At 39.1% G+C, this 23,763-nt stretch overlaps 1 protein-coding gene across 1 annotated transcript; it reads right to left on the reverse strand.

The window, feature by feature from the left end:
• Nucleotides 1-365: 365 nt before the first annotated feature.
• Nucleotides 366-22,685, reverse strand: LOC121454788 (cytochrome P450 2C19-like). The gene is made up of 9 exons (XM_041662199.1): nucleotides 22,431-22,685; nucleotides 13,136-13,298; nucleotides 12,793-12,942; nucleotides 11,470-11,630; nucleotides 10,261-10,437; nucleotides 5,965-6,106; nucleotides 3,718-3,905; nucleotides 1,947-2,088; nucleotides 366-860 (listed from the first exon to the last, which is right to left on the reverse strand). Exons 1-9 carry the CDS (start codon nucleotides 22,596-22,598, stop codon nucleotides 679-681), a joined length of 1,473 nt encoding a protein of 490 aa, XP_041518133.1. The 5' UTR covers nucleotides 22,599-22,685; the 3' UTR covers nucleotides 366-678.
• Between the last annotated feature and the right edge of the window lie 1,078 nt (nucleotides 22,686-23,763).

Genomic DNA, 23,763 nt, shown 5'->3' on the forward strand with positions numbered 1-23,763 from the left:
AAGCCTGCTACATCTAATCCTTTCATATTTCCTTTTACAGCATCACTTTTTTCTCATTCAGATCAAAACTTGAGGTTGTTATTAGTGAGGCTTAGCTAAAGAGCCTTTCTATCATTCACTCTTACTTTCTTTGCATATGGTGAAGAAACAAAACATCTTGGGATGTTAATTTATGACTACTTGCCATAGGAACACAAAACTAACAATGCATCAGGTTCTGCAGGTGTATGCATGGAATCCCAGAACTCAGGTGGTGGGACGGGAAGATTTTAAGTTATGTTCAACTGTACAATGAGTTTAGAGATAGCCTGGAATACATGATAACATATCAAAAAGAAAAAAGAAAGGAAACTTTGAAAATAGACCAGAATTATAATGCTTTTATTTAAAACACACAGGGCTAGGTGATGTTCAACTGTCACATTTCTCAGTTTTACAGTAATGATATTTACTAATTCAGCACTAGATAATAATTAGCATTTCTGAATTCAATAAATCATTACACAGCATAGGAAATTGTTAATGTGTTTGTCCACAACCCTGAAAATTGCCACAAGTAGATGGACATTCCCTGGACCTTGAAGAGCTGAGGAAGTGTGAGGTGGGAGTTCAGAGAGCTATGACTGACAGAAGTGGTCAACTGTGCCCAGGAAGAAGGGCCTCTAGGGGAAAATACATTCAGATGGGAGTGAAGCAGATCTGAAACTCGGATGGCACAGAAACAAATCCATTGTTGACTGGATTGGTATCAAGGTCTTTCAGGTCAACTGGAGATTTCAGATTAAAGTTCTGTAAAATGGTGGTCAGGAATAAAAATAACTCCATTCGGGCCAGACCTTCTCCCACACAAATCCGTTTTCCTAAAAATAAAAAAATAAATAAAATAAAATAAAAAACAGAATATAATTAACTACTTGTGTTTTGTTGAGACATGCACTTATAATGCAATTATAATGAAAGAGAATTTGTGTCACTCTTTAATAGACTGGGTAGATGGATGCATGGATGGATAGATAGATAAATAGTTAGATAAATGGAGAAAAGATGAACATATTTTTTATCCATGTCTGATATTAGGAAACAAAGTATTAAAATACTTGGATGCAAAGCTTCAGAGGGTGGAAAAGCAGTAAAGAATACTAGACTTCCCATTCACAGGATTAAAACAAAGAAACGCTCATTTAACTACACATAGAGGTGAGTGGCGATGGTGAACTCTGGGATTTAATGGAACACAAAAGTAGAGCTGGTGTACTCCGGAGGATATGGAGAATACATCACAAGAGACAGAATAACACTGCTTTGAAACCAAACATCAGGATAATGGAAAATACTCCCATTTATAGGGGAAAAAGAAAAAGTGTCACAGCACAGGCAGAAAGCTCTATCCTATAGAAAAAAAGAAATAGCTTAAATAAGCAGATAATCAGGTTCCTTCTCAGCTGCGAAGCTTTAAATAAAACCTTTATATATCTCTCAGCAAATACTAAGAGTACTAAAGCCAGCAGACATCTTGACAATCATTCTAAATTGTAGACAATAAGCTACTCTTGGGGTTGGAAAACCTGACATCATCAGAGAGTCCCCATAGGCAGTCCACAGCTATAACTGGATAGGCTATGGCCACCAGAGACAGTTGCTTAGAAAAGAATCTTTGATGTGTACTGAGTGTAATATTTCATCCATTGACCATGTATTTAAATACTACTTATCTTTATATCCACAGACAAGTATAGCTCTCGTGTTCATCAAAGAAACTGTTTGCATAAAAGAGAGAACATTATAGAAAATCACAACTGATCAAAATGTAGAGAACAATCTATCATTGGGTGCCTAGCTCCAGTAGATACATCTACAGCACAACCGTTGCAGCTAAGGCTCAGGGAACATTGAGGAAGAAAGGAGTGGACTGTAAGATCCAAAAGACTAGGAAATAATTTGATTACCTGTTGAGAAAGGAACGAAGTAGTCACTTTTCTTAAACTTGCCATTCTCATCTAAAAAGTGATCAGGATCAAATCTCTCTGGGTTGGGGAATTCTTTGTCATCATGTAGCACAGATGTCACTGATGCGATAACAGTGGTTCCCTGTAAACAAGAGCCATAGACAAGTCAAGTTACAAAAATGTTGCTGAGGTAAAAGTAACAATAGGCATGGCATAGTCAACGCTTCAGAGGAAATCATGTCTAAACAAGAGCAGAGGCATATCTGTACAGACAGATCATGCAACAACAGGGATGCATTGGGATCCAATGGCAGTGATCTTAAGGAATGTTCTCTAATAGATTTTGAAGGGCTAAGTACTGGAATATACATTTATCAACAAGATTAGCACTGGTGTCTATCACCACCTACTGCTCTACTTTATCACTGTTGCTACTGCGTCATGCCTGTGTGGAATGTGGCTTGAAAATTTAAATTTTTACATGTAACACCAGATGTATCTGCTCATAGGAATGTCGTATGTACATTTCTGATAAAATTAACAATGTCTTCTGGAATAGCATTGCCAAAAACATTATTCAATTATTCCATGACATGAAGTTCATTAGTCTTAAATTTAAGATATGGGTGAGATGTTGATTATATTTAGGACTGCTTGAAAAAAAATTGAAGGGATAATAAAATTAGAAATTTTCTGATTTTGTAAGAATTTCAGCCAGGGTCATCAGTTTACTTGAGGATAAATATTGAAACTGAGAAACTAATCTGATGACTCACAAAGCAGGATATTCATAAGGTCATGCCATAAATTTTATTGATTACAAAAAGAGCAGAACTTCTACAATGTAAAGATCTGAATATCATCTTAAGGCAGAAGAAGCAGGCATATCCACTAACAACATAGTTAACGCATGCCCACCTGCCTTACAATATATGAGTGAGTCCTAGAGAATATTCTTTGTCCATTTTTTTTCTTCCAAAGTTATACCTGGAAACAAACTACTAGAGAACGTGACATGCAAACTAACCCTGAAACTGAGAACCTAATTACATGAATTTAAAGATTTAATGGAGCCGGGCGATGGTGGCGCACGCCTTTAATCCCAGCACTCGGGAGGCAGAGGCAGGCGGATCTCTGTGAGTTCGAGACCAGCCTGGTCTACAGAGCTAGTTCCAAAACAGGCTCCAAGCTCCAAAACCACAGAGAAACCCTGTCTCGAAAAACCAAAAAAAAAAAAAATAAAATAAAATAAAGATTTAATGGATCAATATATAAATTCTCTAAATGTGCCTATATACTTCTTAACATCCTGATAAAACCCTAGGAGAGTCTTTTCAAAGACTGGAAATCTGAACTTTAAGTTTTATTTCAAAGTGTAAACAGTCAAGAGCAACTTTAAATGGAGAGTAAATTTGGAAGACCTACAGCTCTACAAACTAAGACTTGTTTCATAATTTTATTGGCTCTTAATGAAAATAGCAAAAAGTTCATCCAGCTCCAAGATTTAAAGTGTTTGTATTTCTCTTATCTGGTGGGGGCAGCAAATTGGGACCAATCATGCTATAAATTTTTAAGAATTCTAGTACAGGTTGCTTGTGAATATACAACTTGTGGCTTGGTTGGCTTAATCTCCCTGAAAGGTTTCCTAACTTCCTCTTCAATACTGATAATCTGAAATTTCAAGCTCCAATATCTTGGGTTTATGATTTAATTTCACTCACTCATTTAAGAGCAAGACCATTAAGGTACAATGTAGACAAAGGAAACTTACCTTGGGAATGAGATAGTTTCTGAACTTAATGTCACAGGTCACTGCATGGGGCAGACTGGTAGGAAGGAGATCAATGTATCTCTGAATCTCATGCAACACAGCATCAGTGTAAGGCATGTGACTCCTGTCCTGCATGCTGGGGCTTCTGTGTCTACCAATCACATGGTCAATCTCTTTCTGGACTTTGGCTAGTTCAACACAGTTAAAAATAACAAGTAAGAAAGTGGCAAATTGAACACAAGTCAGGGTTGCCTGTAGCAAGATGAATATGCCTGGTGACAGCATGAAAGCATAACATATGCTAATGTAGTGATGGTTGCTATGATAGAAAAACTATCAAATATTTTAGAAGGCACAATACATAGGCCTTATGTAATAATTATCATACTTAAAATCAACACTATTCATTTCAAATAATAAACAGAACAGCAAGCCATGAAAATCAACTCTTAGAAGAAAACTATTGATCAAATATTATCAGTACCAAAACAATGAAGTATATTTAAGAATAAATTATACTGGCATTGTGTGCATGTTTGTATGTAGTTTCCAAAGGTATATAATATCTTCTTACTTCCCAAATATGGCCATGTACTAACAATCGCTCCTAAAATTTATGTTTATATCTATATGTGATGTGGGAGTCCCCTCGGTGTGCTGTGATTATCATTAATGAATAAAAAAAACTGCCTTGGCCTGTTGATAGGGCAGAACTTAGGTAGGCGGGAAAGACAGAACTGAATTCTGGGAGGAAGAAGGCAGAGTCAGAGAGGTGCCATTGAGCCGCTAGAGACAGATGCTGGGAATTTTACCTGGTAAGTCACTCTCACGTGGCGATACATGGATTAATAGAAATAGGTTAAATTAAGATGTAAAAGTTAGCCAATAAGAAGTTAGAGATAATGTTCCAAGCAGTGATTTAATTAAGACAATTTCTGTGTGATTTTTGGTTCTTGCTGGCTGGGATGAACAAGCGATGTCCTCTAACAAATATGTAGTGATTATTCTTTCTTATCCATCACTGGATAAATGAAATTCTTATCCATGTGGAAAAATAGTTTCATATTCTCTAGATTTATTAAATATAAACACCTTTCTCAGTTCAGTCCTCACAGGGGAGCTTTGCAGTATCCATTGGTGAAATCTTTGTGACTACATAAAATTTGTTCCCTGGTAAGAAAGAAATGACTATTGTCATTGTTGATGCTATCCTGAACTTAAATCTATTTCTCTTTACCTACTTACATTTTTATTCATTTTAGGGATTATTTTGAAATATTCAAGTAGTTGTTTCAAAGTCTTGCCAATACATATTCAGTTAGGGAGAAGTCTCAGGATATCAGCCTCTTATTTCCCTTTTGTTCTTGGTTCTCTCCTCACACCTTCATTCCATTGGTCCATTCTGAACTGGATGTTTTCTAGGTATGATGCTAACCAACCACCCTAACAATCTCATTCTTCCCCATGTGGTCTCTTGATTTCTATAGCCCATTACTTTTTATGTCTGGAGGACTTGTATTCAACTACCAGCATTCATACAGTAAATAATAACCATGTATAAATTTCGATTCTATGTATTTGATGCCCTCTTCTGATATCTGTGGGCACCAGGCCTGCACATGGTACACACACATAAATGCAGGCAAAACATTCATATACATAGAATATTTTTAATTTAAGATAAAATTATAAGACACTACCCCAATAGTCTGCCATAACTTAAATAGCATTTTATGGAAACTTATTTATAGAATGATAAATTAAATACCTTTAGAAATTCTGCCTAAATGGACCTAAGCTTTAGAATAGTTTCCAGGATGATGTCTCATTAAATTCTAGAATTGATATTTATTCTTCTGTAAGGAGAGTTTCTATTCCAACAAAAGAATTGTCATAATAAGGAAAAACATCCTCAAGAATATATCTTCTATTCAATATGGATTTTTCCAGTTTAAAGTAATTTGCATTTTAAAAAAAATTGGTGTGGACACAATCACTTCCCATAAAATCTAGGCTCTGGAAAAATACTTTACTGATCTTTCTTCCTGCCTTCCAACCTCACTTTTATGAAATATGAGCTCTGCTAAGAGCTGAGACACCTTACTTCAGTCCTCTTGATATATGTAGCAGATTGCAATGGCACACACAGTTAAATTCTGAGGCTTCCTTGAGACAAACAATTCCCAGGACTCCAGGATTTTCTTCCAATTCCTTTCTGAATTCCTTGCTTCCCACCTGTGTCCTCACCTGTGACTTCTGGGTACTTGAGCAGGAGCAGCAGAGAGTACCTCAGTGTTGTACTTGTTGTCTCAGTCCCAGCAGCAAACAGGTCACCTGCTGAGAAGATCAAGTTTTCACAGGTAAACTCTGTCTTTGGATTGTTCTTTTCCTAGGAATGATTTTACAGTGTTAGCCATCAAATAATTTGTCGATGTGTTTACTAGATGGAATAAAAATGCCTTACATATGCTGAACTTAACCTGGCAGAGCCTGGGGAATGCAGTGGGAGAAAAAACTAACATGTGTTCAAAAGAGATGTAAACCCCCTGACCCATATTTACCCCCTATACCCAGTGTCTTATCTGGAAAAATTATTTTCATGAGACTCCTCAGCCATGTGAACCATATAGTGTATCATCTTCCCAAAGAGACAGAAACAAAAGAATTGATGCCTCATTTTCTTTTTTAATGTTTTACTCAAAGCACACATAAAAAGGGAGGAGAAAAGACAGATAGTATGTTATATTAGGGATAGTCACAAAGATGAAAGCCTCAATTGTAAACATGGCAAAGAAAGATGGATGATCCCTGACTCTCATGAGGGAGGTTTACTGCTTAGATAAGGAGAGTAAATCCAGGACACAGCAAGAATAAGGGTAGAGTTCAGTGAAGTAAAATAGAGAGCTCACAAAGCAACCAAACAAACACCTTATGTTTATGATGAGTGCCAATAATATTCATTGGAAATAGTGGCTTTACAACAAATGGAGCCATGACAAAATTAGCATTCATTCATATAGGTACCTGATAGATATCAATCTTTAATTACATGTCCATATCAATCCACTTGAAGTTTCACTCAGTTAACTTAAATTTTCATTTAACTTTCATCCGTGGCATTAATCATTCCCTTCTCAAGCACAACATACACTTTATAATTTATGTAAAATTCCCTCACCTGTCCATTGCTAATATTTTAAGATTTAGTTCAATCTGCAGAGACTATAGACAATCTAACTAGCTTGAGCTCCTTTTCTGAGTTTCCATGCATTGTCTGCAAAGACAATATTCATCTCTATTTCATATTAACATTTTTTCTAGCAGTTGTGTGGTGTGGGAAGTTCTTCTGTATATGTGTTGCTTTTATTGGTTAATGAATAAATCTGTTTCAGCTAGTAAATTAGCAGAATAGAGCTAGGTGGGAAAACTAAAATGAATGCTGGGAAAAAGAAGGCAGAGTCAGTGAGAAACCACGTAGCCACCACTGGGATCAGATGCACTGGAACCTTGCTGGTAAGCCACAGCCATGTGGCAATGCACAATTAATAGAAATGGATTAATTTAAGATATGATTTAGCCAGAAAGATGCTTAAGCTATTGGCCAAACAGTATCACAAATAAAATAGTTTCTGAGTGATTATTTCATGGTCTGGGCAGCTGGGAACAAACAAGCAGCCTCAGGCAAAAAAGTTGGCACACCAACATGGTCAACAATATTCACGTAAAACCTGAAAAATCTTAAAAAGAAATTTTACACACAAAAGAACAGAGTTAAGCACAGCTTTTTGGTAGCAGTATTTTCTTGGGTGGGCTTTGTTTGCTAGAAGCAAGCAGAGGCATAATTCTTTTAAGAGAAGCCTTTCTGACTCTGCAGTAACAGCAAACACTGCAAAAACTCCTTTAAGGAGGCTTCCTGGTTCACCAGCAGAAATGGCTCTAACTCTTTCAGGAGGTCCAAATAGGAGCGTTTAAATGGGGTCTGTGAGCAGAGTGCTACAACTTGCTTAATGTAAAAATAGAATGGCTGTGTGCCTAAAAATAAGACAATGTACAAGGATGTCAGAAGCTGTGAACATGCTTCTGCTATGTAGGACTGGGCAGAGCAAAAAGGCAGGGCTATGTTGGCCCTAGCCATGAACATTTAGCCTTCAAATATGGGGGGGAGGGGACCTCTGGTTATAAAATGACTACAGTTACACAATAAAAACAGATTCAAATTTTTTTAAAAAGACCTCTAACATAAAAAAACAAAGTCTTAAAGACAGAGCACAGACAGTAATAGATTAAAGGGGTAAAGAAAAAATAAGCCATGTAAGAATGTAATATGCACAGGGAGTCTGGATTATGTATATTATTGGGCTTTCTTTCAATTTTTTGACTGTGAATGAGCTAAGTACAGGGAGACATTTTATCTTATGGGCTGCTAAGCTAAACCAACATATATACTTTAAAGGTATCTTGACTTCAGAATTTGGTTCTAAGGTTTTGTTGCTTTGGAAAAGAGGTTCTGCTTTGGTTTCCACAGAAGATGAGGACCTATGGACTTCTTCTAGACTAATGTGGTTTGATGGACCAAGACCTGCTAAAAGGTCACCATGAACACCCCCAAAAATAACTTCACCCAGCAAAAATCAGGAAGCAGTTTAGAGAGAACTATGCCCAAATTCCCTAAATGATTGTTTATAAATATTAGTTTACATTTAAAGGGGGATATGCTATAGAGATGACTACTTTGCATTGGTATGAATTTTGGTCTATTGAATCAAATTTAAGGTCAATTTTGTTATATATATATATATATATATATATATATATATATATATATATATATTTGCTCTTGATTAAGGTATTGTGTTTGTGCCACACATTTAAAAGTGTAATGTATATTTAAGAAATATAGGTTAATATATAGTCATCCATAATATTCAAGTGTGTAGTCATATTAGTTAAGTTTTCTAGATATATAGAAATCTATTCCAGTTAGAAAGGTATTCTCCAAATCTTTCAGAGACCTTCAGAATATGGTATTTAAGATGTTTTAAGAACTTAGGATTTTTCCGTGACAATGAGACACATCTGATCCTGGCAGTATCAATCTACTTCAAGAGGATGATGGGCATCAAAGAGGTTCCTCATGGAGTTTGTTAACCATTTGGGCAAGAAACTGCTCTTGCCTGAACTGTTTGACTAGACTTGCAGGAGCCACAAAAAAATGACTGCTGAAGCTGCCTAAAGAAGGTGATACAGACCTTCAGGGTTCTTGCTTCAAGAAAGAGTCTGCCAGACATTCTTCAGGGCACAGAAGAAAGTGACTGACAAATTTCCAACATAGATGGAACTGTCTTTGAAGTGTCCTGCTTCATGGAAAAGTCTGCAAGATACTATGGGCCTGTAGGCTGAAGACTGGATGCTCCAATGACACAGAAGAACTTTAGGTGACTGTCCAGGCAGCAAGATGTCTCTATCAATTCTAGAGTTTTGGAAGTTGCTTACAATGCACTTCATGTTAACTTAGGAATATTGCATCCTTCTGGAGTCATTGATGGAGTTGAAGAAAAGATAGTTTTAATTATACTTTTCCTTAGTTATGATAAAAGATAAAGTAGATATAAATGTTGTAACTGTAATTCTTGCTCAATACCTGTATTGTTATATGCAATTTTACTATGTTAAAGTTAAAACCTTCCGGGGCTGGAGAGATGGCTCAGTGGTTAAGAGCATTGCCTGCTCTTCCAGAGGTCCTGAGTTCAATTCCCGGCAACCACATGGTGGCTCACAACCATCTGTAATGAGGTCTGGTGCCCTCTTCTGGCCAGCAGACATACACAGAGACAGAATATTGTATGCATAATAAATAAATAAATAAATAGTTAAAACCTTCCTTTTTATTTAAACAGAAAAGGAGGAATGGTGTGGGAAGTCCTTCTGTATATGTTTTTGTTACTCCTATTGGTTAATGAATAAATCAATTTCAGCCAGTGACTTAGCAGAATAGAGCTAGGCAGGAAAACTAAACTGAATGCTGGAAGGAAATAGGCAGAGTCAGTGAGAAGTCATGTAGCTGCCACCAAGGAGAGATGCAGCAGAATCTTGTCAGTAAGCCACAGCCATGTGACAATGCACAGATTAATAGAAATGGGTTAATTTAAGATATAAGAATAAGCCAGGAATACTCTTAAGCTATTGTTCAAACAAAATTGCAAATAATATAGTTTCTGAGTGATTATTTCTTGATCTGGGTAGCCAGGAACAAACAATCAGTCTCTTGCCAACAGTTTGGAAAGGTTTACATTCCTTAGACATATAGCATTTTACGACTATTCAGCTAGATCATTTTTATCTAAAAAATTAGGTCAATAAATTCAAATTATTTAACTTTACACTGGTATACTTACTGCAAATTCATGTACATAATATGCTAATGAAGTGTTTGTCAAACATTACTGGTCTGAACCATTCAAATATCCCTGTAAAGCAGAGACTATCCATGGAACAATGCTCAGGCAATCAAACAACTGAATTGAAGTTTTATTATCATTTTACCTGCTCCATTTTGATCAGAAAACAATCAATAAAGTCCCGAGGATTGTTAATGTCCAGTGATTCTTGGTGCTCTATCATTTTTGCCAAAAAATAATGTTTTAAAAAAGTAAAATTTTCAAGTAACTCTCTGTGTCTTCCTGGTAGATAGTCAATTATAGCAGGAAAATTATTGCAAATCTACAAAAGAAAATGAAAAAAGTTTAAAACCTAGGATTTATCTATGTGTCCATTATAGTGGACCTTGGTCTGAAAAAAGAAATATAAGAATAAATAAAATAGGTTATCCATCTTGATGAGTGATTTTTATGTTGTATATAGAAATTGTCATTGCTTATAGAGATGCCGATAGAAGAGCACATAAACCAGCTCACATGTGATAACCACTGTGTAAACTCTCACACAATGAGTAACATCAGCTCATTCTTTTTCCACACAACCTCTTCACTAAACCTTCAATACAAAATAGCATGAATTGATGTGATTTACGTTTTCTAGACTGTAACAGAGATGAAGGGACTTGGGATATCCTGATTGAAAGCATGGACATCATCTTTGTTACTTAATTTCCATCAGTCACCCTCAGACACAGAATAAGAATTTTAGCAGTGGGAGTCTTATGAATTCTTGAAGTATAACTATGAACCTGTGCAGACCAGCTGGATGATTTCTTCAGGATCATTTAGACCTATTAGCTAGCTCAGCTCAGCTCAGCTCAGCACAGGGAAAAATTTGATGGGATCAAGACACCACTCAAACACGTTGTCACTCCTGTGACAGATATATTGGTACTTAGGATGTCAGCTGCTTACTATTTAATAAACACTGCCATACTCCAGGAGCCCTGGCAGTTTCAATGATTCCATACACTGTCCCTACTGGAAGAAAATATTCTCTCGTTGCAAATTATGATATTTCTCCTAAGTGTTTTGATGACAAAATCTCTAAAGCATTGAAAGGATAATAAGCCTTGCTGCTAAGAAATTTTAAAGATGAAACAGATGGTCCAGTGAATTATATCAGTGTCTTCTTAGCATTGAACTAATGGTTTATGGAGAAAGTGATTTGAGGTTTAATGAACAGAGTTGAACAGCCCACAATTAAGTCTTCATTTTCCTAGAGAATGTTTGCAATTTCAGGGAGGACATATCTCTAAGAAGGGATTATTGGTTTTTTGTTTTGTTTTGTTTTTAAAGAAAGAAATGAGCTCACCTGAATCCAAGGAGTACTCAGAATCTCTACATTTTTATTTAAGTTGTTCATTAAGTTAAGAAAATCCTTGTCTTTATAATCAAAACGATTCTGGAAAACAATGGAGCAGATGACATTGCAGGGAGCACAGCCCAGGATGAAGGTGGGGTCACAGGGTGAGCCTGAAGAGATGGGAACAATTGTAAAATGTCACTGAAATATATGTGTGTAAAACACTGTATGTCTTAACAGGTAAAAGAACTTAGAAAATTTGAGCAAGTTTTACCAACAGATGGCCTGGTAGGCATAAAAATATGCATTGCATCTGCACATCATTTTCATACTTAATATTATTTCACTGATCTGGAAATCTATCCAATTCATGAAATTGAGTAAACTCACTTTCCATCTCATCCCTTTATTGACTGACCTGTCACTGCAGAGGTCTGCTGTTTTGGAAGGGGGAAAAGGGACTTTTTAAATATTCAGTAATGTAGGACTTCTGGTTAGGCCCAAGTGTGTTTGTAAAGCCTTTGAACAACATGGTACAACATTCATGGGAATGGAAGGCGGGGCATCTGCGAAGAGGTGGGGTGTAATTTATTCTGTTTTCTATAAATTATGCTATGCTTTTAGAAGAGAATGAACTGGTAAATCTTTATTAAGATATAGTCAAGTAAAGAAATGTGTTACATAGTAACATCCACCAAAAATTTTTTGCATGGACCTGAGATATTTCAGTTATAAAAAATAGTCCAAGGGGGCTGGAGAGATGGCTCAGTGGTTAAGAGCATTGCCTGCTCTTCCAAAGGTCCTGAGTTCAATTCCCAGCAACCACATGGTGGCTCACAACCATCTATAAAGAGGTCTGGCGCCCTCTTCTGGCCTTCAGGCATACAGACAGAATATTGTATACATAATAAATAAATAAAAATAAATAAATAAATAAAATAGTCCAAATAAAGACAATTATACCTTTTGGTTCTATACAAATATGATGCACTGATTGTCACCATATTCACATATGTTTTTTAGTAGACTTAATATTTATGTTGAGGGAAATTATTGTTCCTTAAAACATCAGAAAATAAGTTCAAAACCTAAATTCATATAGTTATTTTGGTTTTTGAAAGCAAAACAGTTGGAAAAGATCTAGATTAAACACACAGAATCCTTCCATAAAACAAAAATCACAGATTTAAAAGCTGTCCTACTTTTTTTCTACTACAAACCATACTTTCCATATGAAGACAGAGCCAGAACACAGAATGAAAGTTCTGGCCACCCTCAAAACTTCTCAAGGGCATAACAATGAGACAGAAGCCTATGATGAGTAAACCTCACCATTGGTTTTCCTTAATTCCTCCACAAGACAGCGAGCTTCCTCTTGAACACGGTCCTCAATGCTCCTCTTCCCCATTCCAAAGTTCCTTAGAGCCATGAGTGAGAAGCGCCTCATCGCTTTCCAATTCCTCCCATTACTGAAAACAATGCCTAAAAGAAAGAGCAGAAGTGTGGAGGGAGATCCCAAGTAAGGACGGAGGTCTGATGGGTGACTGCCACACAGAAAGCCCAGTTGGATCTGAACAAATTTCACCCTCAAATTCCCTATGGGCCCAGCCCAACATATAAACATGGACACATAGGGGCATGGACAATGTACACACGTAGGCACATGGACACTTACCAAGACCTTTATTAATCTTATCAAACACTGGAATGCTTCCTCTTCCAGCAAACTCCTCACCATTATCAATCAAGGCTTCTTTCACAGCTTCATATCCATACAATACCACAGCAGGCTTTCTGCCCAAGTACAGAGTGAACACAGGACCATAGACTTTTGATAACTGAAAATAAAAATGTAATTTAAAATAGAGCAAGAATGGATAAGGAAAACGTGGTACATTTATAAAATGGAGTACTACACAGCAAAAAAAATAAGGACCTCTTGATTTTTGCAAGAAAATGGATGGAGCTAGAAAATATCACTTTGAGTGAGGCAACCCAGACACAGCAAGACAATTATCACATGTACTCACTCATAAATGGTTTTTAAACATTAAGCCAAGAAAACCACCCCACAAATCACAATCCCAGAGAACCTAGACAACAATGAGGACCCTAAGAGAGACATACATAGATAAAATCTATATGGGGGGTGGAAAAAGACAAGATCACCTGAGTAAATTGGGAGCATGAGGATCTTGGAGGAGGGTTGAAAGGGAGGGTCCCATGCCAAGAGTCTCAGCTGCCCCAGGGAAAACCTATTCTGGAACACAATTGATCTCTGCTGAAAAATTAGGTCAGCACGATAAATAACCAGACCAGCTCAAGAACAACAGTTATAATTTTTTAATAGTTGAAAAGGGAAAACTCATGTTACAAGAGTGGGAGGTAAAAATCCAATAGGTCCAGCGAGCACTGCACGGAGAGAGAGAGAGAGGCACACGTGGATCTACCAATATTTCTACTTGGGCCCCAAGTAGCCACACCCTAATTAGATGTGATTGGTTGATAGTTTCCCCATCATCTCCCCCTTTTATCTAAACAAGATTGATCCAAACCCAATACAACTATATACAATAGGAACAGATACCAAATATAAAATTACAAGTAATAAAAGGATGATTGGGATAAACGAAGGTTGGATAGGGGAGCACGGAAGCACACTTCTTAGTTAAGGGAGCCACCTTAGGGTTGGAAAGAGACTTGAACCTAGAGTGGCTCCCAGGAGCCCAAGGCGATGTCCCCAGTTAGTTCCTTGGGCAGCTGAGGATAGGGAACCTGAAACGACCCTATCCTAGAGCAATAATGACGAATATCTTGCATATCACCATAGAACCTTCATCTGGTGATGGATGGAGATAGAGACAGAGACCCACACTGGAGCACTGGACTGAGCTCCCAAGGTCCCAATGAGGAGAGGAAGGAGGGAGAAGATAAGCAAGGAAGTCAGGACCACGAGGGGTGCACCCACGCACTGAGACAGTGGAGCTGATCTATTGGGAGCTCACCAAGGCCAGCTGGACTATGACTGAAAAAGCATGGGATAAAACTGGACTCTCTGAACATGGCGAGCAAGGAGGGCTGATGAGAAGCCAAGGACAATGGCATGGGGTTTTGATCCTACTTAATGTGCTGGCTTTGTCAGTTTGGATGTTCACCTTTCTAGATATGGACGGAGCGGGGAGGACCTTGGACTTTCCACAGGGCAGGGAACCCTGACTGCTCTTTGGACTGGAGAGGGAGGGGGAGAGGAGTGGGGGGAGGGGGAGAAGGGTGGGAAGAGGGGGAGGGAAATGGGAGGCTGGGAGGAGGCGGAAACTTGTTTTTTTTTTCCTTTTCTCAATAAAAAAATAAATAAATAATGTAAAAAAATAAAAAAATAAAAATAAAAAAAATTAAGGAATGCAGAACAAAAATTTTACTAAGCATTCTATTTCAAGGAGTTTAAACATTGCATTGAAATTAAGCTTGGCTGAATCATGAGGAAGGTAGCTACAATTATCTAATTTTTAACTCCATTAAAAATCTGAGAAGGGAAACAATATTACTTGAGTGAACAGGAAATACAATCGGGAAAGTTTTAAAAGAGCTTTTGGTGTCTGTGCTCTGCCCCTCCCTTTGTAGCCAGTATGTGATGGCTCAAATCTTTTTAATTTAATATTTTTAATTAGCATAGTAACCCCAGTTCTCCCTCCCTCTCATTCTCCCACCACCCTTTTTTCCCATCCCACCATCCATCCACTTCTCAGAGGAGCTAAGGCTTCCCTTGGGGAGTCAACAAAGTCTACTGTACTAAGTTGAGACAGGAACAACCACCTTCCCCCTGTACCAATAGACAAGCAAGGTATTCCACCATAGGTATTGGGCCCCAAAAATCCAGTTTATATACCCAGTAATATGTTCTGATCCCACTGACAGCCCCCTTCCAACAGATAAAGCCATGTAATTGTCACCTACATTAAGATGGCTTAGTTAAGCCCCATGCAGGATCCCAGTTGTCAGTTCATAGTCCATGAGCTCCCACTAGCTCTGGTCAGCTGTCTCTGTGGTTTTCACAATCATGATCGTGACCCCCACCTTGCTCATATGATCCCTCCTCCCTCTCTTCAACTAAGTTCCAGGAGCTCAGCCCCATGTTTGGCTGTGGATCACTGCATCTGCTTCTATCAGTTACTGGATGAAGGTTCTATAATGAGATTTAGGGTAGTCACTAATCTAATTATAGGGGAAAGCCTGTTCAGACACCAACTCCATCAGTGCTAGGAGTATTAGGTGGAGTCATCCTTGTGGATTCCTGGGAATTTCCCTAGCACCTGGTTTCTCCCTAGCCCCATAATGGCTCCCTTTTTCAAGATATCTTTTTCATTGTTCCCCCTCTCTATCCCTCCCCCAACTCGTCCATCTGGAGACTTCATATTCCTATCCCCTATCCCCTACCTTCCACTTGCCTTCCCAGCTTACCCAGAAGGCCTTTACTATTTTTTTTCCTGGGGTCCTTAATGTGTAACCCTCTTAGGGTCCTTCTTTTTGCCAAGCTTCTTTGGGGTTGTGAACTGTTGCCTGGCTAGCCTTTCCTTCATGTCTAATATGCACTTTTGAGTGAGTACATGCATTGTTTGTCTTTCTGTATCTGGGTTACCTCCTCAGGATTTTTTTTTTCTAATTCCATCCACTTGCTTGCAAATTTCAAGAGGTCATTGTTTTTTACCACTGAGTAATACTCCATTGTGTAAATGTTCCACATTTTCTTTAGCCATTCTTCATTTGAGGGGCACCTAAGCTGTTTCCAGGTTTTGCTTATAACAAATAATGCTGCTATGAACACAGATGAGCAAATGTCTTTGTGGTATGACTGTACATCCTTTGGGTATATGCCCAGATGGCCTAAATCTTTATCGACCAGGGTTATGGCATCTAAAATGCTCTTTCATTCAGGAACTCCCTGACAAGGTTACCTGAGTCACTGGTACCCCTCCTCTTTCACTTAAGCCCCACCGACTCCTTCTCCTTCCCCTTTTTCAGTACCTCATATTACACCTAATGGTGGGTCAATCTTCTTCCCTTTAACCTCCCTTCTTCTTCCCCTCCATGAGAAAGGTGAAGATTCAGCCTCTTCCCCTTGCCTGCCTCTCTTCTTCTCCCTCTTCTATTGTCCCTCTTTCTTCTCTGCCACCACAAGCTCCACCTAATGGTCAACCCCAACCCCTATATCCACCTCCTCCTCCTCATCTTCCTGCCCTCTCCGTGCATCTCTGTCCCACTTCTACAAAGCCACAACCTACACCCTGGTCCTCATCCACACACTGGTCTACTTCCCCTGAGTCCTCCCTTGTGGCTTCTCATACAGGATCCTGGCAGATCCCTATTCTCCTCCGGCCCTTCTAGAGTTGCCCGGGTGCATGTTCCTTTCTCCCTCCAGGATCTATCCCAAATAAAAGGTTACTGGGTATGGTGGAGCTTTTGGAGCACGGGATTCATAGAATTCAGAATTTAAGGCCAATGGATAGCGTTCTCCAGTAGGAGAGATAACACACGGACATGTAGCCAGTGGTACAGGAAGAAAAAACACAAAGGACACTGTGAAGTAAATATGACACCGCAGGTGTAGAGGTAAAAATTGAAAGCTCAAAAATAAATAATAAAAGATAATAAAGGAAGAAAGGTGGGAGATAAAATATCAGGAGTAAAATTGCATAGAACTGTAGACATAAGACTAGGAAATAGTATTCAACTGTCTGCACATTTGCTTAGATGTATTTTGACAGCCAGAGGAACTGGGATGGAGCAGAAATAACTACAAAAATTTCTAGAGTTTGTAAATATTCTGCTCCCTTCACCACACCGGTGGTGTAGCCACCACCCTCTCCAGATTGCTCCAGGACTCGGAGATGCCATGGTGCAGCCCCGTCCATGCTCTGGGAGCATGGGGTATGCAGCCCAGCCTTTGGCTGTTGCTACCAAGCCCAGAAACAGCCAGATGCTGTTGCCTACTGAGTCCGGCTGTGCTGCACCATGGAGCCAGAAAAGGCAGGACAGTATAGAGGGCTGTGACTCTCATGGCTGGTGCTTGGAGCATAGCCTGTGACCTGAGGAGCCTGTGGGGTAAAAATCTGCCAGCTACCTCTGGCAAGACAGGACTGCTGAGCGCTAAATGTGAAAAACACGGCCTTTGGTGGCGGAAAAACAAAAAAACCAGGATAGCCAAAACAATCTTATACAAAAAAGGATTGTCTGGAGGCATTACCATCCCTGACTTCAAACTCTATTACAGAGCTACAGTATTGAAAACAGCTTGGTATTGGCATAAAAACAGAGAAGTCGACCAATGGAATCGAATAGAAGACCCTGACATTAACCCACAAACCTATGAACACCTCATTTTCGATAAAGGAGCTAAAAGTATACAATGGAAAAAAGAGAGCATCTTCAACAAATTGTGCTGGCAAAACTGGATGTCAATCTGTAGAAGAATGAAAATAGATCCATATCTATCACCATGCACAAAACTCAAGTCCAAATGGATTAAAGACCTCAATATCAGTCCAAACACACTGAACCTGATAGAAGAGAAAGTGGGAAGTACTCTACAGCACATGGGCACAGGAGACCACTTCCTACGTATAACCCCAGCAGCACAGACACTAAGGGCCTCATTGAATAAATGGGACCTCCTGAGGCTGAGAAGCTTCTGTAAAGCAAAGGACACTGTCACTAAGACAAAAAGGCAACCCACTGACTGGGAGAAGATCTCGACCAACCCCGCAACTGACAAAGGTTTAATCTCCAAAATACATAAAGAACTCAAGAAACTAGACCGCAAAAGGCTAATCAACCCAATTATAAAATGGGGCACTGAGCTGAACAGAGAATTCTCAACAGAAGAAGTTCAAATGGCCAAAAGACACTTAAGGTCATGCTCAACTTCCTTAGCGATCAGGGAAATGCAAATCAAGACAACTTTAAGATACCATCTTACACCTGTCAGAATGGCTAAAATAAAAAACACCAATGATAGCCTTTGCTGGAGAGGTTGTGGAGAAAGGGGTACACTCACCCATTGCTGGTGGGAATGCAAACTTGTGCAACCACTCTGGAAAGCAGTGTTTCGGTTTCTCAGGAAATTCGGGATCAACCTACCCCTGGATCCAGCAATACCACTCTTGGGAATATACCCAAGAGAGGCCCTATCATACAACAAAAGTGTATGCTCAACTATGTTCATGGCAGCATTGTTTGTAATAGCCAGAACCTGGAAACAACCTAGATGCCCTTCAATGGAAGAATGGATGAAGAAAGTATGGAATATATACATATTAGAGTATTACTTAGCAGTAAAAAACAAGGACTTCTTGGATTTTGCATACAAATGGATGGAAATAGAAAACACTATCCTGAGTGAGGTAAGCCAGACCCAAAAAGAGGAACATGGGATGTACTCACTCATATTTGGTTTCTAGTCATAAATAAAGGACATTGAGCTTATAATTCATGTTCCTAGAGAAGCTAAATAAGAAGGTGAATCCAAAGACAAACACATAGGCATCCTCATGAATATTAACCTTCATCAGGCGATGAAAGGAGACAGAGACAGAGACCCACATGGGAGCACTGGACAGAAATCTCAAGGTCCAAATCAGGAGCAGAAGGAGACAGAGCACGAGCAAGGAACTCAGGACCACGAGGGGTGCACCCACACACTAAGACAATGGGAATGTTCTATTGGGAACTCACCAAGGCCAGCTGGCCTAGGTCTGAAAAAGCATGGGATAAATCCGGACTAGCTGAACATAGCGGACAATGAGGAATACTGAGAATTCAAGAACAATTGCAGTGGGTTTTTGATCCTACTGCACGTACTGGCTTTGTGGGAGCCTAGGCAGTTTGGATGCTCACCTTACGAGACCTGGATAGAGGTGGGCAGTCCTTGGGCTTCCCACAGGTCAGGGAACCCTGATTGCTCTTCGAGCAGATGAGGGAGGGGGACTTGATCGGGGGAGGGGGAGGGAAATGGGTAGCGGTTGCGGGGACGAGGCAGAAATCCTTAATAAATAAATAAATTTAAAAAATTAAAAAAAAAGAAAGAAAAACACGGCCTGCACCCAGGCATAGCAGGCAATGAGGAAACAGAGCCTCCAGGTTCCAATCCTGGGTGGGACACTGCGAAGCAGCTGTGCCTGGACCTGACTCCAGGTTCAACTGCAAGCCTAGCCAAGATCTTTGGCTCCCAGGCTGACAGCCAGACTGTGAGGAGTAGCCTCAAACAGGCAAATGTCTTTTGAAATACAAAGGCACCTCAAGCCAGGCATCCCTGAAAATCTGTCAGCTAGGGAGACTTGCAGCTTGGATTTTACAGGGGATTTTGAGCCCCTCAGTGAGATTAAAGCAGAGCTTTACATGGAATAAACTGGGGGAGTTAAACTCTCACTGTACATTGGAAAGAACAAGATCCTGTTTTAATATGGAATTAAAGGCATATTTGTGCTTTTATTCACAGGAATAAAATAATGCTTGATAACTACATACAAAATAGAGGAGCGCCAGCCCTGATGACCTCATAGCCACTGATACCGCCCCCCCAAAAAAATAGTAGAAAGACTTGCTACATGGCCTGCATGGACCTGTACCAGGTCTTCCATGTATAAGGCTGTTAGTTTGGTGGTTTTGTGGGATTCCTAATAGTAGTATTAGGTGTGTCTCTGATTCTTTGTCTGCTCTTGGGACTCTTTACCTACTACTGGGTTGACTTGTCAGGCCTGAATATTAGGGCTTCTGCTTTGTCTTATTGTATATTGTTTTGACATATTAGGTTGTTGTCTCCAGGAAGTCTACTCTTTTCTGAAGACAAATGAAAAGGAAGGTGGGTATGGGGGGTGTAGAGGTGGGGAGGAAATGGGAGAAGTGGAGGGAGGGGAAACTGTGGTCAGGGTGCTTTGTGTAACAGAAGAAAAGGGTTTGATAAAAAAATAAAGAACTATATGATTACTAATCCTGCTATCTTGTTGAAAAAAAAGCCCATATTTGCCTTTAACAGGAATACAAATATTATGAAGTTCTATACAAGTAGGAAGTAATTTAAATCTCACGGGAAAATTAAATGCAGTCTCTCTTTAGATGAAAAGTGGGGGGATGTGAAGGAGGGAGGGAGGGAGGGAGGTGTTGATTCCCTTGGGGTGGGCTACTCAGTCTAGGGGTTGTAACCCACCCTGCAATCAGTTATTCCAGGGTCACGGAGAGGCACTACCTGGAAGACATAGGCTAGGAAAGCGGAATGAGGCTAAGCGAGAATTCTTGTCAAAGCCCCTGTTTATTAGAGATGGGGTACAACTTTTATAGGGTAAAGAGTTGGGGGGTGGGCACAGGGGCCTGGGCTCTTGCCACGTGGTTCACGTTGGTCACATGGTCTGAGTTGGTCACGTAGGCAGGAGGTTGTCTTCGGTCAGGTCACTGTAGGCCAAGAAGTCGCGAGTTGACACACCTAGATCCCTAGATAGTTTGGAATGTGGGGTGGGTTCCGCTAACAGATAGCTCTCATTAACAGCCAATTTGGGTGTGGGGTAGGCTCTGTCAATAGAACTATTCCTAACACAATTAAGGATGTGGGGTTCTCTGCAGACTCCCCAGGGTGATGGTTCCTGCAATGATTTTAGGAGGAAATTGGCTCCTGACAGGGAGGGAGGGAAGGAGAGAGCAAGGGAGGAAGGGAAAGTTGTCAGTGGATTTTTTAATGCAATATACTCAATTATTTTGTTTTGTTTTTTGAGACGAGGTTTCTCTGTGTATCCCTGGCTCTCCTGGAACTCTCTCTATAAACCAGAATGGTCTCAAACTCAGAGATCCACCAGTCTCTGCTTCCCAGGTTCTGGGACTAAAGACATGTGTCACCATCACCCAGCAATATGCTCAATTATTAAGATATTATCATTAAAATTTTATATTTTCTACCACATGTTGAATCAATATTTTAATTTTATACATAAATATTAGAGAAATAGTAACAATTTCATTTATGAATTTTCTTCAATTGCCCACCCATTTGGTAAATAGGTTTCAGTTAATTATTAAATCTACATATTTAGCATTTACATTTATCCTAAATTACAATAAAAAGAACAGATATCACAATTTATCATCCAGTGTCCCAAATATCAAATTGTAGAAATCGCAAATTCAAACACTTGTCTGCTTTCTGCTGTGTACTTGAGTAATGAATTCCTTATCCGCTGATACACACCATGAAACTAATGCCCAGATGATCTCTTCAGCATAACCTACACACTCTCTTCATAGAGGTCCTAAATCAGGACCTCCAGTGTTAGCTAGAATATTCTGTACTTTCAAGCAATGTTAAGAAGTCTTCATCACCCAGGTTTCATTGCTATCTACAAGCATTACAAAGAAAAACTCTCTAGAACACGCAGCATTTTCCAGAAACAAGTTCTGACATCATGCCACATTCTTGTCTTCAGAAAAAGGGGGGTGTTTTCAGACTCCAACAAAATCTAATAGCAGCTACTGGGCCCTAGCTGACCATTTGTTTCTAACATTTCTTATGTTGTTCAGACGCAGAACTTTCCTGGACACTGAACAAAGGTTAAATTCTTCACCGAGATTCTATTTGTTTTCCGGTTCTACATACAATGCATGGTTAAGATAGGTGACAGAAATCTGTCTAATTGCTTCCTTTGTTTTACTTTCAGCCAGCAGCCAGAAGTTTTAAGGAGGAAAAAAATATTTGCAACTTTTGACACACTGTGATTTTTATTCACAACCTCTAAGGTTTAACTAGCCATATCATGTTTCCTCATTCTATGATTCTGACAACGATGTGATGAAAACGCAGCTGGGACATCAAGCGGAGGTGACAAATTTACAATTGTGTATCTCATAGAACATGCACAATCATATACTTCACTTAAACAATGGGACATTTCCTTCCCTTGGAATGCTACTCAGAAAACAAAACATGTACTTACATTCTTCAATGATTTGCTAATGTCCTTAAGGTCTACCTGAAGAATATTTCCGATGATCGGGAGAGGAGTGGGGCCAGGAGGAAGCTTTCTTCTCTCAGAGCTCTGCCTCCATAGTGAAAGGAGAAACAGACAGGAGAGAACAAGCCCCAGAAGCACACCTAGAGTCATCGTTGCCTTCTCTGCTTGCTGACATGAGTGTGTGCTTACAACACAAAGCTTATGTAATGAAGCCTGCTATTCCACCCATGAGTCTCTCATACAAAGCAGACCAACCAGGGACAAGACTTAATCTCTCCTCCAAGTGGACCTTGTTCCAACATAGTGATTAAAGAAAATATTGACTCTATTGCTGTCATTTATACCAAAGCAGATAGGATAGATTGTGGTTTAATTGTCATGGGCTGGGTTCCAAGAATTTGGGTGAAAAGCTTTTACTATATGTAGCTGCAATTGGAAAAGAAAAAAATTGAAGCTATTTCATGATAAAAAGTTGAAAAGTAGTGCAAAATTAAGGATTCTCAAGTTAATGAACCCCTGAGAACTTACTATATTTCAGAAATTCAGTATTTTATACAATCTGCAAATAAATAGAAATATTATATTATATGAAACACAGAATCTTTTTCCCCAATACCACAATAAAATAAGTTTCCAAATAATATACTAATGTTACAAAGACACAAACATAAAATAGCAAACATATATTGTGAATGACAGAACACCGTTTTTAATTAAACTAATGTGCATAATTTTTACCATAAATAAATTTTCAGGTGGAAATATAAATGATAACATTTTCTGTTTTAAATGTGGAAAGGAACTGTCAGGAAACCTGTCATTCTAACGCAGTTCTTACCTGCGCAGTGTATTTAAAAGCAGGTCTGATAATCACTACTGTTCACCATTGCTTACAGCTCAGAATAATTCCATCAAACAAAAAATTATCTCACAATAGGAATTACACTATTGTACTTCCTTTGCTCTTGTTGTAAAGTCAGAAGTTTCACACTAAACAGAAGCACCCCATTTGACTTCAAGGATAATACAGTAGGCTTCTCTCTCAAACAAAAAATAAGAATGAATCGTGCTCTCCGTAACGAAGAAAGACTGAATCTCAGAGAACTTGTTGATGACAACTTGGGAAACTGTCAACCTCAAAATGTTACTAAGATATTTTTTTCTGTCACTTTCACCAATAAAATTTTAACAATAAGAAAGCAAATTTGTCAGCAGAACAATTGCGGGCAATAGAAGATGAATGCTGTGCTCCAAACATGCCATGACTCCCTTTGGCTCGTGCCTTTGAACACTTGGAGGCAAAGTTTTAAAAGAA

Source organism: Microtus oregoni, unplaced genomic scaffold (assembly GCF_018167655.1).
Source record: "Microtus oregoni isolate MIOR12 unplaced genomic scaffold, Mior012 000012F_ref0000307, whole genome shotgun sequence".
NCBI classification, from domain to species: Eukaryota; Metazoa; Chordata; class Mammalia; order Rodentia; family Cricetidae; genus Microtus; species Microtus oregoni.

Excerpts from the sequence above, each read along its gene's own strand:
- LOC121454788 (XM_041662199.1), bottom strand. The coding sequence starts at position 22,598 with ATGACTCTAGGTGTGCTTCTGGGGCTTGTTCTCTCCTGTCTGTTTCTC. Across the intron at positions 3,906-5,964 it reads CAAGTACCCAGAAGTCACAG|CCAAAGTCCAGAAAGAGATT; the intron begins GTGAGGACACAG and ends GTGTTGAACTAG. Across the intron at positions 2,089-3,717 it reads GAAACTATCTCATTCCCAAG|GGAACCACTGTTATCGCATC; the intron begins GTAAGTTTCCTT and ends TCTTGTTTACAG.